At 42.9% G+C, this 18700-nt stretch overlaps 1 protein-coding gene across 20 annotated transcripts in view; it reads left to right on the forward strand.

Moving 5' to 3' along the window:
* Nucleotides 1-18700, forward strand: part of EP400 (E1A binding protein p400) — a 103378-nt gene that overhangs the window by 28602 nt on the left and 56076 nt on the right. For 16 of the 20 annotated variants that reach the window (XM_061603275.1, XM_061603288.1, XM_061603282.1 and 13 more), the window contains 12 exons: nucleotides 281-421; nucleotides 4601-4679; nucleotides 6784-6836; nucleotides 7718-7775; nucleotides 8704-8793; nucleotides 10210-10311; nucleotides 12977-13167; nucleotides 14694-14871; nucleotides 15007-15143; nucleotides 16565-16737; nucleotides 17607-17781; nucleotides 18017-18153. In XM_061603275.1, the coding sequence (XP_061459259.1) occupies nucleotides 281-421; nucleotides 4601-4679; nucleotides 6784-6836; nucleotides 7718-7775; nucleotides 8704-8793; nucleotides 10210-10311; nucleotides 12977-13167; nucleotides 14694-14871; nucleotides 15007-15143; nucleotides 16565-16737; nucleotides 17607-17781; nucleotides 18017-18153 (1514 nt within the window). The remainder of the gene's footprint in view (nucleotides 1-280; nucleotides 422-4600; nucleotides 4680-6783; nucleotides 6837-7717; nucleotides 7776-8703; nucleotides 8794-10209; nucleotides 10312-12976; nucleotides 13168-14693; nucleotides 14872-15006; nucleotides 15144-16564; nucleotides 16738-17606; nucleotides 17782-18016; nucleotides 18154-18700) is intronic. The other 4 variants (XM_061603280.1, XM_061603293.1, XM_061603295.1 and 1 more) reach the window with 1 other exon arrangement.

An 18700-nucleotide genomic window follows, 5' to 3' on the forward strand; every position in this document is an offset into this window, starting at 1 on the left:
CAACATCTAGAGCACACCTACTTAGGAAAGGCTGGAGTAACAAAAGGTAGACAAATAACCTGGGCTGCTCTGGGCTCCTGCTGGGAGGGAAGGCGGGACATAAATCAAAGAAAGAAAGAAAGAAAGAAAGAAACCTGACAAGGAATGCAGCATTTTTCCTGAAAGTTGACTGGTCAGGAATCAGACTCGCTAAAATGGTTATACAAATAATTGTAAAGACTAGAATTGCATTGACATGGAAGAAATGTTCTTCATTGTCCGGTGATTTTATTTTTATTAGATGGTCCGGACTGTGGCTCGTTACCATGAAGAAAAGAAGCTTAATGAAGAGAGGGCCAGGAAAGAAGAACAGAACAAGCTGAGGCGCATTGCTGCAGCAATTGCAAGAGAAATAGAGTATTTCTGGTCTAATATTGAGCAGGTAGTGCTTTTCTTACTTTGCCAGTCAAAAGTCAAACAATCTTCATCTTAAAACACTTAACAACCTTGGTCTTAAAGCACTTACGCTGCATTCCTTCATATGGCACAGCGCTAAGTGCAACTACCTGGGAGTAAGTCGTGTTGAAACTAGTGAAACTTAACTTCTGAGTAGACATGCATAGGATTGTGTTGAACATCATATTATACAGCCACAAGAGTGGCTGTATACTGTAGCCAGTGTTGATTTTTCGCATTCCTCAATGTTAAATTAAAAATACCCCCCATGCCATTCTGATGCTTCCCCTAAGCTCATTTCAGAACAAAATGTTGCAAAACTTATAGTCCTGAACTCAGAAATGCTGGCTTAATAACCTTCTAAATATTCATGGTGATACCAAAATGGTCAGAGAGAATCGAGAGTTCAAAGTGTAAAAAGAGAGAAAAACCAGACACCTTTTGGACTTTTTTCCCTCAGAGTTCTCATAATTTGCTGAAATAAATTAAAAATCAGCCGTGTTCATTGAGTACCTGTAATCCTATTACTGACCTTGCCCCATACTCTGACTTTCATCTTCTGCAGTTTAAAAGTTAAAAAATGCATGGCTGATTTTAATTAATTTAAGAAATTTTGGCTTGAACTCAATGATAATGTTGGGCATGCTCAGTAAGAACCAACTGTCAGTGTTCTAAAAGCCAGACTCACAGCTGCTGGGCTTGCCTAATCAGGAGACCACACCCACACCAGACTTTTATTTCACTTGAGACAGTCATGGCTTCTCCCAAAGAATCCTAGGAAGGGTGCTGAGAGGAGACTCTTACTCCCCTAACAGAGCTCCAGTGGCCAGAGTGGTTTAACAGTCAGCCACTCTGACTAAAGGTCTGTGAGGGAATCTCCTAGCAACTCTCAGCACTCTTCACTAACTATACTTCCCAGGATTTTTTGAGAGAAGCCATGACTGTCTAAAGTGAAATACAGGTCTGGTGTGGATGAGGCCAGGGACAGCTTTGGTTTAAATTTGGGTGGGAGACTACATGTGCCTGCTGTAGAATAAAAAGGTGGGGGAAACGCTGAAAAGCAATGATACTGTTCACAATGTTTTCCTTTTGGAAAGAAAAAGGGCTTCCCCTCTGCCTAGGGCCCACCCATCCCCTCTTCTTCCTGCTCCTCCTGCAGGTCAGTTTCTGATTGCTCAGGAGTAAATCCCACTGAACTCAAAAAGTATGCAAATGATCAGACCCACCCTCCCTTCTCCCTCCTATTCCCTTTCCCTCACCCTTCTTTTGCCCCTCCCTCCCCATCCCTTTCTAATCCCCTCCCCCCCATGGTTAGTTTTACCTATCTTAAGCATGATTGCACAGGAGTAAATCCCATTGAACTCAATAAGCACGCAAATGATCAAACCTGCCCTCCCATCACCTCCCTTTTGCCCCTTCCCTCCCCCGTCCTTTGCCCCTCCCCTTCCAATCCCCCCCTTCCATCTGCCCCTCCTTCCCCCCCCCATGGTCAGTGTTACCTATCCTAACCATGATTGCATGGGAGTAAGCATGCAAATTATCAGACCTGCCTTTTCCCTCCTTCCCCTCTCCTTTCCTCTTTCCCTCCCCTCCCCCTTCTTCCTCCCCTGCCCACTCCAGCCCTCCCTCCCTCCCCCCTGGTCAGTTTTACCTATCCTAAGCATGATTGCATGGGAGTAAATCACACTGAACTCAATAAACATGCAAATGATCAAACCTGCCCTTCTCCCTTCTGCCCTTCCTCCTCCCTCCCCATCCCATGTGGTCAGTTTCACCTATCCTAAGCATGATTGCAGGGGAGTAAAATCCCACTGAACTCAATAAGCATGCAAATTATCAATCTGTTCTCAGCAAACTTGCACAGGATCCAATTTCTTACCTTCTGGATTAAAAAGCAGAGAAATTCACTAATAGGCAAAAAACCTTGCGGTTTAAGAACGTACCTTTAGCCCCCAGATATTTCTGTCAAACTTTAAAAAGCAGGGAAATTGGGCAGCTATAGTGAATGCACCAGGGAAGCAGGAGACGTGACCTCCTGTCTGAGATATTGTGCTGCCTTACAAATTTGTCAAAATGCAAACACAATTTGGGTTGGTCTTTCACAGTCCAATCCACTTGCTGTGTAGCTTGGAAGAATTTGGTAATGTGCCTCTGAGTATATGGCGTGTGGTGGCCACACCTGCAATCAGCCCAAATAATAGAAAGAAGACGTGTGCTGTGATCTTGTTTTAGCAGGGAGGAAGCAACAATATTAAAACAGTTGATATAGTTCGGATAGTCACTTTAAATATGTTTGATTTACTTTGCAATGTTAGTGAAGTTCCTATAGTAAATCATTTTCTTTTGCTTCTGTTTCTGTGAATATGTGAAGTACAGCAACACTTTGCAACACTAAAAAAATGCTCCCAAAACAATTGTGAAATAATGGCACTGACTGTTCTGCAGAATAGTTTCCAATGAACTTGAGGAGTGTTTCAGTTTGCACAAGATAAAACAGTGGGAGGTGAAATATATTCTAGCAAAATTCTAGATATGCTCTATGCTTTTAATTGACCATGCCAACCTTTTCTTAAGTGGAGTGGTTTAAAGATAGCAGCAAAACATGCATCTTGGGTAGGCCAAGTTTGTTTTTTCCGACAGCTGGAGGTATTGCTTAAGTAACAACATATTGTAATTAGTCTGATTTTACATCAGACTGATAGAAATATCTGTGGGCTACAGGTACGTTCTTAAACTGCAGGGTTTTTTTGCCTGTTAGTGAATTTTCACATGGTCTACTGATTACTGCTCAGTGGCATTTGGGAGATAGACATCTAAGCCAGATAAGAGTTGCATATCATGTGGGGATCAAACGAACATTATTTTCTATATTCATAAACAAAACAAAACTCTTCAGGAAATGACTCTTTCTTTGTCAATTCCTTGCACGGTGTGATTTTTGTGTGTGAGTTTCTTGGATATTACCAGGCAATCATGGCCAGTGTTTATCATCGTTAAGCTGGTTTTGCCAGGAGAATTTAAACCCACAGCAGGTCCTTAATCTGGGACTTTAGGGATGCTAGAAAGGGATTCAGATTGTGCAGCAGCAGCACCAGTAAGTAAGCCCCATAACAGCAATAGGCCCAATTTCCCTGCTTTATAAAGTTTGATAGAAATATCTATTGGCTATAGGTACGTTCTTAAACTGCAAGGTTTTTTGCCTATTGGTGAACTATATTATTGTTCATTCAAAGTTTTCTTACCCTCCTCTTCACCCAAGAAAATCTCCTAGAGTGGCTTACAATGATCAGTAATAAAACAGTCCCTGCCCCTCGGGTTTGCAATCTAAAACACATAACACGAAAGGAAAAGGGGGGAGTGGGAAGGAGGAGTCTCAGGCACTGCTTCTTAGGCTGCAATCCAATACACACTTACCTGGGAGTAAGTCTCATTGAACCCAATGGAGCTTATGTCTGAGTGGACACATACTGGATTGCAGCCTTAGTGAGTAGGTCGGGTCTTTCTCCTCCTGTTGCAGCTCCAGCTTCTCATAGCCATTATGGTGAAGTGTTGGACTTAGGACCTCGGAGACCAGAGTTCACATCCCCACTTAGCCAGGAAACTCACCGGGTGATCCTCACCTGTTGTTGTGAGGATAAAATGGAAAGGGGGAGAATTGTCAGTTGTATATATGAGATGTGGTGTTATCAGAGATGTTATATATTGTATATTGTTTGTAGTATTTTAATTGTGTTGCAAGTCGCCTAGAGTGTCTGTATAGTCAGACAGATAGGCGTCTAACAAATAAAATTATGATTATTATTATTTAATTATGTGCACCAGCTTGAGCTCCTTCGAGGAAAGGGTGGATGTAAATGCCATCATAAATAAAATAAAATAGATTCTGTTTTCCACATTCTCTTTTGCTGCCTTGGCTCTCTTAGATCTTCTCCTTTTGTCTCTTGTTTTTCTTTCCTGTCTCCTGTATTAGGGAGCAAAAAGAGCTCTCAGCAGGTGCAGGGTTGTAGTAGGGTTGTAGTAAGTAAAGGGGTACAACTAAAAACTGGCTGCCCTGACTTTTGGGATACAACTCCCTAATCTCCACTATGTTACTTTTAAGATCTTAAATGTTAACTGCTTGGTTTTTCTGTCTCATACACGTCACCTTTTTTGTTACATCCTTTAGGTTGTGGAAATAAAGCAGCAGATTGAATTTCAAGAGAAGAGGAGAAAAGCGTTAAATTTAAAGAGACATTCACGAAAAGGTAATCGTTGCCCCTTTTGGGTTCCTTTCTGCAAATAAGGCTGCTACATAATTGCAGGATGTGTGTTCTTGCTCAGACATACAACATTAGCTGATAACTACTGTCATATAACAAGAACAGGATAAAGACCTTCACATTCTGCAGGTCATTTAGAGATGCCTTAACTAAACATCCACCCTTATACCTGGTGCACTTTGTGGTACTCTATTGATGACGATGTATGTTGCTGTTGTCATCTTGTTTTCTTTTCTTTTTTTAAAGTTAATTAAATGCAAACGTACAAGACAGGTGATAGCGAGTGTTCCTCTTATGTTTCAGGTTATAGACAGTTTTTTTTTCTTGTATATTTGGTTTAATATTTTATATTTTTTTTATTTGCATTGTGAGCTGCCAGAGGTAGGTGTGGAATAGTAAAACAGATAAACAAACACAAATGGGAATGAATCCAGCAAAGATTAGCAGACTAATATTGTGTGACTATGTAAGGAAAACAATTCTCAAGAGTTTACAGTATTGAAAATACAAATTGTGGTACTGTATGTTAAAAAAAACCCCTCATGCATATTTTTCAAATTTCATTCTTTTGTTTCTTTCATTCATTCATTATTATTTAGATTTCAAATACATTATCAGAGTAACTTAACAATGAAATACAAAGACACCATAAAAATTAATTAAGCTAAAATAGCAATTCTAAAAAAGCCCAAATAAAACATGACCAAAAGTAAAAATAAAATAAAAAAATAAAAGTAAAATAAAATAAAAAAAACTTGGGGAGGAAGAAGAGGTCTTTGCCTGATGCTGGGAAGACATAAAAATGGGTGACAGGTAAGCTTCTGTGAGGAGAGTATTCCAAAGAGATGGGCACCACCGCGGAAAAGGCCCTCTCTGTGTGTAATCACCACCAGATGGTGGGGGAATCCAAAGAGGGGCTTCTGATGAGGATTTCAGCATGCAGGCAACTGATCCTATCTGCCTCCGGCCCATGAACGGCTTTAAAATCAACACCAGGAGTTTGAACTGGGGCTGGGAACCAACCAGGAACCAGTGCAGTTGGCAAAGCACGGGTGGAATTTGCCAAGACCTGGTCCCAGTTGACATAGTAGCTATATTCTGAAATAACTGTTGCTTCCGAAGTCTTTGGAAGGCAACTCCAGGTATAACACATTAAGCAAAATGGAACACTTGGTGAGATTTAGGTTGGTCTTATTTGGGCTTGATTTCACAATAGAGCACAGTGGGGTAGCTAGCATGAGATGCCACAATTTTTGCCCCCTTTTCAGGACCCCCGCTTTTTAAACGTTGATGTAAAGAACAAATAATGGCTGTGAATAATTGAATGGTAGTGTGAACTGTCCCTCCTTTGCCTTGCATCAGGGGTGGGGAATTGGATCTGGCAGCAAGCTGCATCCTTATCTCCCTACCCACCATGGGCCAAGTTTGACAGGTGGGCGGGGCCATTCACCAGTTACCTGATATCACAGTAATGCTGGGTGTTCTTGCATAGTGCTCTGCAAGCCCCAACGATCAGCAAACTGCCAGAGCTTGCAAAGCCCCTTGTGCTGTGCTATGCAAACGACGATCACCTGAGTGAAGCACAGCACATGAAGGGAGAAGGGTGTGCATGAGTCTTAAGCTTGTTCACGTAGCACTGAATCATGGTTTAATGTTATATCTGAATTGGGCCTTTGTCTCCATTTCATGTTCATGAAAAAGACTGGAAGACTTAAACTTAAGTAGACTCTGAGATATGTACTGCCGCATCTATGTGCAGTGCTATGCCAAAAGTATGCTAAGTCAGCATAACAATGCAGCTTGCTGAAGCAGACCACCCATGTGTAACCTTGGCTACTTGGTTACACCTCAGCCAAGATTTTTGTTAGCATTGTATGCAAAATGTGTCATACTGCAAATAATGTTGCCCTGTGGCCCCTCCATGAACCTTCACCAACCCTTTGCAGGAATAGCACTGTATAGCACTGGCTTCTTGCTGATTTTATGTATGTATTTTCCCCTTGTTTCTGGGCAAATATAAATGTTAGGCTAATAAATACAGAGAATGTTGAGTGGCTTAGAAGATGGCTAACCCCTAACAATTTTACAGGTAAAGATGCAAGACTGATAGAAGGTATTCTCCTGGAAAAAGAAACCAACTTGGTACGGGCCTCTTCCTTCTCCTCCTCTCCCCCCTCACCCTGCTGAGGTTGGATTCATTCTATATGTTATTGCTTTTGGACATAACAAAAGTATGTCACAGTGAGCCTCCCTAACTAAAGCTGGCAGGCCAAGTTTGACAGGTTAAAATGAAGATGACTTGACTGTCAGATATCATCCATAGCCTTATGTCAGGTGACCAATTTTTTTGCACAGTGCTTCTCAAGCACTGACAATCAGCTGCTTGTGGTTACTGGAGAGCCCTGTGCCCAGCCCCTTTCATCCAAGCCCCACTTTTACCTGCCCCACACCTGCTTTCATATATGATGTTTGGTGCAAGGCTGGTGGGCTTGGCTTTGCCAAAATGGCCTGGTGGGCCTAATTAGGTCTGCAGGTAAGAGGTTTCCCACACCTCATTTATAGGGAGAGCACTATATAGAAACTTAACCTTTTTCTATCTTAATGATCCATACGATCCATAGAAGCAGTTCTTTTCAATAGATTGTTTAAGATCTCTGCAAAATTTGATTGGGATGAACTGTAATGTGCACAAGAAGCATGAGCTCTACCCATGACTCTCAATTATCAACTGTGGGTCACGTGGTCCAGGTTTTTGCCCACTTCAGGGGGTGGGATTTGGATCTTGCGAACAATAGGAAATATGCCTGGGTTGTTGGCATCATTTCATTTCCCCTTTAATGAAATTTACAGGAGAAGATTATTGCTTTTTGCAGGGGTTCTTGTAGATTCAATGAGCAAGTGTTGATAGAGGTCTCCTCCAAATATTGTTGTGTTTTTGGCATACATGCCATTAATTCCTTTGCTGAAGAATACTTCAGAATGCTTTTAAAATTGTAATGTTTATATATATATATATATATTAGGGGTCGTGGGTGTCTGGAAGAAAGAGAAAGGCAAGCACATCATGGACAGATAATGAAGGTTGGTCGCTTAATCAATATAGCAATCTACAACTCCACTATTGTAATCTCAAGTTTACTAGCCTTGCCCACTTCCCTGTAAATATGATGGAACAAACAAATGGGACCTGCGACAAAATGGTGCAGTGTGGAGTGTTCCTGTTCACAAAGCTCCATTCTATTCCCCTCCGCCAGCCCATCAGCATTCTGTGGCCACTGAGCATGCTCACTCCCCACTGGGCTCTTTGTTTTGGTGGTGGGTGTCTCCTGAAGGTATTTTTCTTAAAGATTTTTTTTTGCACTTCTGTAAACCTTGCGATCCGTCCGACCCTATCGATGTGTCTCTTTTGTCCGTGGATGGTGCCTTTCAGCCATACAGTTCCTAGGGTGGCTTAGAATAATTTAAAACAATATCACGATGGAAAAACAACACCAGAAAACGCAAAAGAATTAGTGAAATCGGAAAGAAAAAAAGGGGGGGGGAGAAGGCAATTCAAAACTACAAAAGTTAATTACATGCCACAGTGTGGTGTGGTGTGGTTAAGGTGTTGGACTACGACCTTGGAGAGCAGGGTTCAAATCCCCACCCAGCCATGAAGCTCACTGGGTGACCTTGGGCCAGTCACTGCCTCAGCCGCAGAGGAAGGCAATGGTGAACCACCTCTGAATACCGCTTACTATGAAAACCCTATTCGTAGGGTCGCCATAAGTCGGGATCGACTTGAAGGCAGTCCATTTCCATTTTTAAGTGACACTGAAAATATGGGGAAATAGTAGATGTGATACTATCACCACTAAGAAGGCCCTTCATTTGATTTTAGTTCTTTTTACTGGGGGCAGGGGGAAGACTATATATTGTAATGTTAAAAGTGACAAGACTGAATATTCTGGTGAGAACATGTGGCTTCCTACCTTCAACTTTGATCAATGTAATTTGTTTCCTCTTCTAGTTGAAGATGAAGAGGAAACCATTGAAGAGCAGGAAGCTAAAGAAGGCAACATCAATCATCAAAGTGAGCTGTCCATTTTGGCAAAGGAAGGTGAGCCCAAAGGCACATCACACCTGCTCAGCTTCTGAGAATATGCCTCCCCATTTCTCTTTTTCTTTACAAGCCACTTCAATCTCAACCTCAATGATGTTTCTGTTGGGTTTTTGTATATTTGGAGAGCTGGCAGGCTGGACTGTGATGCGGCACTCTTGCACTGTGTTATTTTTGTGCCCCCTCCTCTTTAGTGTTCAAAATTGCTTTCCAGTTCATATGTTGGCACATGGTGCAGGTAAGAAGTGCACAGTGGCCCAGTTCTCACATCATGGTGAACCATAGTTAATGGTTTACTGTGAACCCACTGGTGGTTTGTCCCTGTTTTATTATTTATTAAATTTATATCCCGCCCTTCTTCCCGAAGGAGTCCAGGGAGGCAAACATATCAACAAAGCAATTTAACGAAAAAAGAAATAAAAGCATTCTAAAATATTTTTAAAACATTCTAAAGCACAACTACAGTTAAAAACATTCTTTCATCAGTGATCTTTCAGTTGATCTTGGCTGTTTCACGTCGCACTGCTACCGCATGGAGAAAGAAACCTCAGCCCCTGGCTAAATCTTGCATCTGAGCCAGGGATTGTGACTTGTTTTGATCCAAACAAACCATGATTGGCAAGCTAAGAACAAACCTTGATTTATCACTGTGGTTTGCTTGAAGTGAAACACACCACAGTCCCCGCTAAGCCAGGGATAGTAGCTTGTTTCTCCTCTGCAGTAGCCAGGTGGGCATGCTAGGTTCATGCGTGGTAAGCTGTTAACTGTGGCTTACATTGATGTGCGAAAGTGGCCAGTGTGTTTGTAGCAAATAAAGACCATCGGAATCAGGACTTCCCTCCCCCACCATCTGCCGATGCTTCCCTGGTTAGGCATGGTCACACTACCAAATAAGGGTTTGATCCCTGAAGTGACCAGCTATGAAAGGATCACTGACATCCAGTTGGAAAAAAAGGGGGGAGGTATGGAAGGAGTAGGTGAGACTTACTCAGGATGCCAGTATGATTCAGAAGAAGCAATCTGGAAGGAGGTTGAATGCAACCCCCTCCCCTCTAATCAGAGGCCACAAATGAGTCCTCTTTGTTGTCCCAGTATTACCCCCATCCCTGGTCCCTACAGGAACTTCATTCTCTGGCGAACCTGGGCATTTAATCTCATTTGTGATCTTAATTAAATTGGAGCTTGAAAACACAAACCCAAAAGGCTGCTCCAGAAATTTAATACCAAAACGACACTGCTCCGTCCACCTGCGAAATAGCATTTTGTGGTTGTTAACAAGGAAGGCTTGCGTGGATGTTAATTTGGAAGTATCCTTTTTAAAGCAGCGTGTCCAGTGTAAAATGGTAGCCCTTTTGCTCTGCTTTGGGACTGAATCACTGCAATGACCTCACACTTGGCTTTTTCAATCACATTCAGCTGAGCTGCCTTTGGATGATTTGGTGAAGATGTATGAGGGTGCTTTTGCTGAGAATTTTCACTGGCCCCAGCCAAAGCCTGAAGAAGAGACAAGTGAAGAAGGTATGGCTTGGTGGTGTTTTGTTAAGAAAATGTGCTAACTTCTGAGAGGAGAGGTGCAGTGTTTTGCATCTGCAGATGTGCTTTTATGTGTATAGCCCACCTTTATACAGAGCCTTGGGGTAGGTTAATATAATCATTTATATAGAGCTTTAGAATGTTCAGAGTATGCTATCTAGTAATCCTTACAAGACCAGCCCATATTATAACCCCCCAATTGCAGATGGGGGGATTAAGGCTGAGTAAGAGAGGCATGCTTAAGGCTACCTAGTTACACCCTTGCAATTTTGAACTAGGGATTTATTCCTTAGTTTAAGTCTCTGCAATACACCAGCTCTCTTGGTTCATGTTTTAAAGTTAGAAAGGGTACAGGGGAGGGAGACAAAAGAGAGGATCGAATTCAGAGCACACAAACAATTAAGGATGTTTTCTCCAAGATGTGTATTACAGGGATTGGATGCACTCATGTTACACTGGATCCTTGCACTCAATGTGTACATTTCCCATGCATTTTTGCATAGTTGATAGTCACTACAGAAGCAGATCAGGCTGTGTTAATTCTCTCAGTAGTAGTGTTAGCAAGACTCCTGTGTAGACACATGTTTCACAGTCACACGTTCTAAGAGTCTTGTGGATTAGGATCTTCAGACATTGGCAGTAGTGCGTCTTGGCGGATTTACCCAGTAACTTACACTCAAACAGGTCTTAAACGTGGGGATATTTATTGAGCATATATATACACAGAATCAAAATATACACATTTAACACCTCGGTGGGGAATAGCTCAGTAACAGTACGTGTGAGGGAATTAGTCAAATAAACCTGATCATAACTAAACGCACATACACATGCACACGAAGGATGAAGCACAAAAGACATAAGAGGAGATGGGGGGGGGTTGAGCTCAGCACATCTGCGGAAGGCACACTACCCTTCTCCCTCTCCCCGCTCACTTTGCAGATTAGGCCTCAGTCACATGCAGCTGGGCAGGGAGGACCAGAACATGGCTTCTGAAACACAGTCACATGCACATTCAAAGATAGGCAGAGGGAGCAGATGTGGAGGCTACCATTTGTAGGGGAAGAACCTCCAGAAGACAGGATAGAGAGCCAAATACACCTTTCCAATCTGGAAGTGGAATTGGAGTGTGTTGAAACTCCTGGGTCAGGTGAGGAGACAACAAATGCAGCAGGCAGGCCCTGCAATGGCTTCTTGGATCTCTGCTGTGGCTAGGAAAGGTCCAGGGGAAAGCAGGAAAAGTAGTGGAGCCCTGAAAAGAGTTTTTGAAGCAAGCGGGGGCCTCTGCATCAGCAGGCAGGGGTCCAGGAATAGCAAATGAAAAGCACGGGAGTCGGATCTCTGAGTTCTGGCTGGCTAAGTGATTCAGCAAGTGATTTCAGGTAGAGTAATATTCATCAGAGTAGAACTGGGTAAGCAGAACCCAGCATAGTGATTTTAAAGTGGAACAGGATGACCAGAACCCAGAACAGCAAGTCTAGTTTTTATAGCTTTCTGGACAAAAGCCTCAAGAGAAGAATCCAACACTGATTAGATCATGCAGGTGCCCTTCTTTAATTTCCAGAGCCTGTTATGAGTCATATGTTCAGGTTAATGGGTTTGTGTGTGTGTGTGTGTGAAGGCTGGTGGTGGCATTCACTTTTTAGCTAGTTGATAAGATACAGATTTAAATGATGGGCTCCTCTCCAGAGGGCCAAACATTTACAGTTGCTTTTGGGATTGCATTTATTGGATTGCCAAAGGCCATGTCCTGTACGTATAACTGGTAACATCCAGAGCTTGGAAAAGTTACTTTTTTGAACTACAACTCCCATCAGCCCCAGCCAGCATGGCCACTGGATTGGGCTGATGGGAGTTGTAGTTCAAAAAAGTAACTTTTCCAAGCTCTGGTAACATCCTCTCGGTTGAGATGACAAACTTAACTCTTTCAGCTATTTTTTCCACCAGGTCTCAAGCAGCCTCTTTGCAAAATGAACCAAACTGAAGCCATTTTAAAAACTATCTAGGCCTTGTTGGGGTGGAATGTATTTCAGGTTTATAGCTTGCAGCCAGCCTGCCAACAGTAGGGCAGTGGGGTGGGTGTGTTTGTGTAAAGGCGACTGTTTTTTCCAAAGACCCTCTCCCAAATCCATTGTTTAATTTTATCTCATTCTCTGACACCCTCAGAGTACTTTTTAGCCTTGCAGAAACTTGTAAGAGGTTGCTTAGTCTGTGAAAGACTGACTTGCTCAAGGCCACAACCCAGTGAGCCTTGTGATTGAGCAGGGGTTTGAATCCAAGGCCAGCTCTGCACTATATTGCATGACAGTGGGATGGCTTAACATTACCACCTGAGGCAGTATGCCATCTAGATAAGTGTTTTGGTAACCTGCGACCTCCAGATGTTTTGGGACTCTAGACTCCCTTCATCCCTAACCATTGGCTCTGCTGGTTGAGGCTAATGGGAGCTGGAATCCCAACAGCATCTGCTGGGCCACAGGTTACCCTTTCCTGATCTGGGTTACAGGGCTTGCTGATTGTTTATGATCCCACTCTCATCTGGATTCACTGTCTTGGATTTTAGTATGTGCAGAAATATTTTAATGTGTCAGATTTTGCTCTTAAGCTTCTGCCAGTGCAAAATTGATTGTTTGATGTGACATTTGGTCAGAGATGGAAGACCACATAGCTGAAAGGGAAATTCTCCAGAAGGAGGTTATCCTGATCGACTCCCTCCTCAGCATCGATCAGTATAAGGGCGCCGAGAGACCAGTTCCTAAGAAACACGGGCGGGACATAGCAGAAGTGGCAGCTGCAGCAGAAGCACTCTTGCCAAAAGGCAGCGCCCGGATCACAACTTCAGTAAGTATTTTTTTTATTTCACTTGCAGTGTACACTTGACTACATATAGAGATGTCCCCACTACAGACTTGCAGTGCAATCCTAAAGTGTGTTTGCACAAAAGTGTGACCCCGCTATGTTAAATGGCACTTACTCCCAAATAAGTATGTCTAGGATTGCAGCCTTAACTCCAATTCTGGCTTTGTTGTACTGCATCCCCTTTGCAAGAAACCCTGGGAATCCATAGTTTTATGAGGGCAATAGCAATCTCTAGTGAGGGTGCTCAGCAACCTCACAAAACGATGGTTTAGGATTTCCTACATGCAAGCCATGATAGTTAAAAAAGGTGTGTGTTTGTTTGTTTGCAAATGGAAACCCTTCTTCCAAGATCTAAATGGCTGGCATCTAGTTAGCATGTTTTATCACCAAAACAGCCTTATCAAGTAGGACAAGTAGAAAGGGTAGCCTAGTTTAGATGACCATTGGGGCCATGCTTGTGTGCATTCTCTTCCTGTTGCATGCTCTGGTTTAGCTCATTTCCTGATTTCGAGTGGCTATATAGGCTTTTTCGTGTCTGTGTATGTGTGCTGGAATTGAGCAACTGTTACCATAGTTTGCCCCCAAACAAAAATTGGAAAGCTGCTTCAAATCATGGTCTCAGTGAGGCAAGCTGTAGCAACCATAATTTGCCCAATTGAGTTGCAACAACAAACTATAGCTAATGGCAAGCCAGGAAGAGAGGGGAGGAATTAGAACATGGGGGAAAGGCAGCCTCAGCCCAAAGCATGGCCCCAATGACCAAACCATAGTCTGGCCATATGTCTGAAATATGGGTGGGGTAGGAATTCGTTTGATCCACTTTTTGCTGACACAACTTGACATTCCCAACCTTGCTTGAAGATACAGGGTTGTATCCATCTAGACCCATTCATATCAATGGATCTAAGGCAGTTATGCCTGTTCATTACTAACATTGGATACAACCCACAACAATCAATTGGATTATGATCTGTTCTTTGGATTTTGTAATGCAGTTCTAGTGCACAAAAATAAGTATTTTTATGTAAAAAATGTGTACAAAATGTGCGTTTTGGGGAGGGAAAATGTACTGAAATGTAAAAATGGGTAAGTTTTTTTGCAAAAAAAAATACATAAAAGGGTACAATTTACATGCAGATTTTTTTGTGCATTCTTTTGGGAAATCCGCCAAAAGAGACTCATGATTTGAGTGCCAATGAAACTGACATAGCACAGTCCCAGTCTAAACTGGTCCATTGACTCACCCAGGGAGTTTTCATAGCTGTGTTAGGGGTTTTGCAAAGTAGAATCTCCCCTGATTCTTTTAAACCAATTTCAGAAATAATGATGGGATGTTTCCTTTAACATCTACTAGTAACCAAGAGAAATTCATAACTTGATTGAGGGACAAAAACACTTGCATTGATCTACAGAAATAAACGTTACTTATATCAAAGGTTAGCTGACTGCCCTGCAAAGAAAAACCTGAATCAGAATGGTGTGTTCATACATGGTTAATTTTGTTGCAGGTTAAATTCAGCACTCCACCTCTGTTGTACGGTTCCCTTCGAGAGTATCAGAAGATTGGCTTAGATTGGCTTGCCAAGCTGTACAAGAAGAATCTCAATGGCATTTTGGCAGATGAGGCTGGGCTTGGCAAAACAGTGCAAGTCATTGCCTTTTTTGCACATTTGGCATGTAATGAGGGTAAGCCTGTCCTCTGCTTTGTGGCTACTAATTATTTCAATTGGGAACAGGACAAGGGGTGGCTTGCATGCCAGAATTGGACTCTTCTGAAGTGCGTAGCTCTCATGAATGCTTCTGCTTTTGGTTCCTTTGCAGGTGACTGGGGTCCTCATCTCATTGTTGTTCGGAGTTGTAATATACTGAAGTGGGAGCTTGAACTAAAGCGTTGGTGCCCTGGGTTGAAAATCCTGCTCTACGTTGGTGGCCAGCGGGAACTTAGAGCAAAAAGACAGGTACAGTGCTCTGAAGATTTGTTGTTGTTGTTGTTGTTATTAAACGTCAGTCTGCTGAGCAAAATTCTGCCTTTTATTCCTTATTTATTATAATAGTGCTCCACCTTCCAGCAGAGATTGACTTAACAAACAAGGCACTTACAACAATTTAACATCCTAAACAAAGGTCTCTGCTCATGACCGTGCCATATGGCTCCTGGCAGTTGATGTCCTAGTCCACATTTTTCCATCCAGAGCAGGAGTGGGTAACCTTAGATCCAGGGGCCAGATGCATTTCTTCAGGAATTTAGCCTTTGGCACTGTCCCCAGGCTACACCCCCTCCTCAGCCACACTCCTCAGTGGATGTACCCTCCTTGTGTTTTTTGCCTACTTGGAATGTGTCCTTCAACGCTGGCGATGCCTCTTGGTTGCCAGGATAGAGAGGGGTTTGTGACTGTGTTCAGAAACTGGCCTACTGTACAAAAGTAAAGTTTATGTACATTCCCCACTTTGGCCACTGGCCACACTCACCACTGCAGGTGGCCCGCAAATGATTGTAAAGAAGGGAATGTGGCCCTCGGCCTGAAAAAGATTCCCCGCCTTTGCTCCAGAGGGATGGGGCAGATGGGACTTGGTGTGGTGGATGCTAAAAGATGCCAACTCACAGAAGCAACACTTCTGTTTACTGCAGACTCTTCTGGCCCCTTGCAGCTGATGGGATGCAGTCCAGGTTCCACAATCTGAAACAACTCGGTACAGGCAATTTATTTGCTGCATAGATATTCCCCCACCTTCCTCAGAGGAGCTCAGAGCATCACTTTTCCGCTTAAGAGATCCTCTGTGGTAGTTTAGATCAAGAGGAAGAGACTATAGCTGAATGGTAGAGCACATGTTTTGCATGCAGAAGGTCCCAGGTTTAATTCTCAGTGTCTCCAAGCCAGGCTAGGAAAAGCTCCTGTCTGAAATCCTGATGCAAGTCATTGTAGATAATACTGAGCTATGTGGATAAGTGGCCTGACTTGGTATAAGGTCCTGTGTTTTTGTTTTATTTTCGTAGGAACATATGCTCCTATGGTCATGTTTTATCCATTAAGCTGTGTGCCTCAGCAGAGACTTTGTGTTTTCATGCTTACATAACAAATTTCTTAGTCATTAAGATGTCCAGGACTCTTCTCATCCTTTCTTTCTAGTAAGAGTCTTGAGAAGGCAGGCAGGAGGGGCATGATTTCTGGTTAGCAGCAAAGAGTGTGATATTTCCCCCTTTTAGCTCTTCATCCTTTCTGCCTGTCTGCTCCAACAAATGCAACTATATTAATGTCCTTATTTTGAATAAAGCCGTAGGCTCTGGGAGTTCCGTCTTCCCTCTTTGTCGGTTTTGAAAGCTTTTGTCATACTGTGCAACTTTATTTTTCTTTGCTTTTTTCCTTTTTTTTTCCTCCAGCAGCAGTGGATGGAACCCAACAGTTTTAATGTGTGCATCACCTCCTATAAGCAGTTGTTCAAAGGTCACCAAGCATTTACAAAGATGCGATGGAAGTACCTCATTGTTGATGAGATGCAGCAGATTAAGAACATGACGGAGAAGCACTGGGAAGCGCTTTTTGGTCTTCGCAGGTCTGTAGAAGTGTACATTGTGCTTCCTAATACTTTTCATTGGTCTAAGGTAGTGGGCCTGCAGATGTAGTTGAGCAGCTACAGCTCCCATTATCCCTGACTGTTGGCCATACTGGCTGAGACTGATGGGAGTTGGAGCCAAACAATGTCTAGAGGGCCACCGGATTGCCACCTGCGGTCCAGGAAGTCATTGTTCTTTGTGTCATGAGCTGAGCTCCCGCAAACTTAGTTTGCATGATCCTTGTTTGGGCCAGGAATCCATCTCCATGTTGAGAGGGGGTGAGGTTGGTAAATGGTAGCTTGAGGGACATCCCAAGTACAGGTGGGAACAGCAGCCACTGGCACAGGTATCGCTATCTACATTAGAGGGTAGAGTCGATGTACAAAAGCTGAAGACTTGCTCCATCATACCCAGTTCTCAGAGTAACACCTAAGACCAGGAGCAGATTATGTTTGCCATGTGACTTCTATTCCAAGGATAGCTGCAGGTAGATAGGTGTAGATCCGAACCACAACATATGGGGAAGAGGTGTTGGCACCTTTGGGAGACAAGTAGCAGCTGGGTGGTGCGATTTTTGGCAAGAAAATGGTGGAGGGCACACACATTGCATGCTGCAGTACTGATTGGAGACCCCCTGCAGTTGCTATATCTAAAAGAAACCGGACCCTGGGATAGACAATCACATGACAACTTTTTTGTTACTTCCTAATCTGACTGGGGCCTGAATGTGTTTCCTCTTTGCTTATGTGGTCCCCCCCCTTGTTGATTTTATTTGCTAGTTCTCTTTTTCCCATTAAGTAGGGTGATGGTCACCAGTGGGATAACTATGGCTCCGCATTTTGAACTGGTCAAGTCTCTCTCTTCACAGCCAGCACCGATTGCTCCTAATTGATACACCTTTGCACAATACACTGATGGAATTGTGGACGATGGTGCACTTCTTGATTCCAGGGATCTCCAAACCCTACCTAGATTTCCCAGTGAAAGCAGCTAATGAGGAGAATCAGGATTACTGCCACAAACTTGTCATCAGGTTACACCGAGTGAGTCACATGACTTGTGTCAGAGCTGCATGTGTGGCTGTCCCAGATTCACTTAATATTATTTAACAAAGGGCTTGGGTAGTATTCAGTGCTAGTCCTACTGAGAGTAGACCCATTGAAGTTAACAGACATGGCTAATTTTATTGGGTTTACTCTGAGTACGACTTAGTTGAATATAACCCTGTATTAACGTTAACTTTGATTTTTCTATTCTCTCTCCCTTCTCCCCCCCCAGATGATCCAGCCATTTATTTTGCGAAGATCGAAAAGAGATGTCGAAAAGCAATTAACCAAAAAATATGAGCATGTGCTCAAGTGTCGGCTTTCAAACAGACAGAAAGTGATGTATGAAGATGTCATTCTGCAGCCAGGGTACGGCTTGTTTTATGACTTTTACAATGCAGAAATTTCAGATTGTGCTTAATGTGCTTACTAACCTTTTGGCCACCTTCAAACAATCAGATCCTAGCTTAATAAGTCAGGATATACTTGAGTTGTATACAACTTCACAAAGCCCCTTTGTTCCTCCCTTTGTGCAAACAGCAAAACAAACCACAGCTTCCTGTTATGTGCAAACCTGGACATGTGGCTGAGGGTTTCTAAATGAGCCAGATTCAGAACCATGGCTTAAAATTGGCTTCCAAATGTGGCTCGCTTGGGAGTCCTTTACCACACTTACATAGTTTTGCCTGTAATGGGAAGCTGGTTAACTGTTGCTTTTTGGTTGGCTTAGCTTCTTGCATGGAAGGAGAAACAAAGGGACTGTTTATACATAGCTTGTGCATATCCTGGCATATTAAGCCAGGATTTAATCATCTGAACATGGACGTTGTATTGTAGTGAGCAAAAGAGAGAGAATTTAACATATAACTTTTAGATTTGGAACTGGATTATGCAAGATCTGGTCAACACATGCAGC

This window comes from Rhineura floridana, chromosome 19, assembly GCF_030035675.1.
Source record: "Rhineura floridana isolate rRhiFlo1 chromosome 19, rRhiFlo1.hap2, whole genome shotgun sequence".
In the NCBI taxonomy this organism is placed as follows: domain Eukaryota; kingdom Metazoa; phylum Chordata; class Lepidosauria; order Squamata; family Rhineuridae; genus Rhineura; species Rhineura floridana.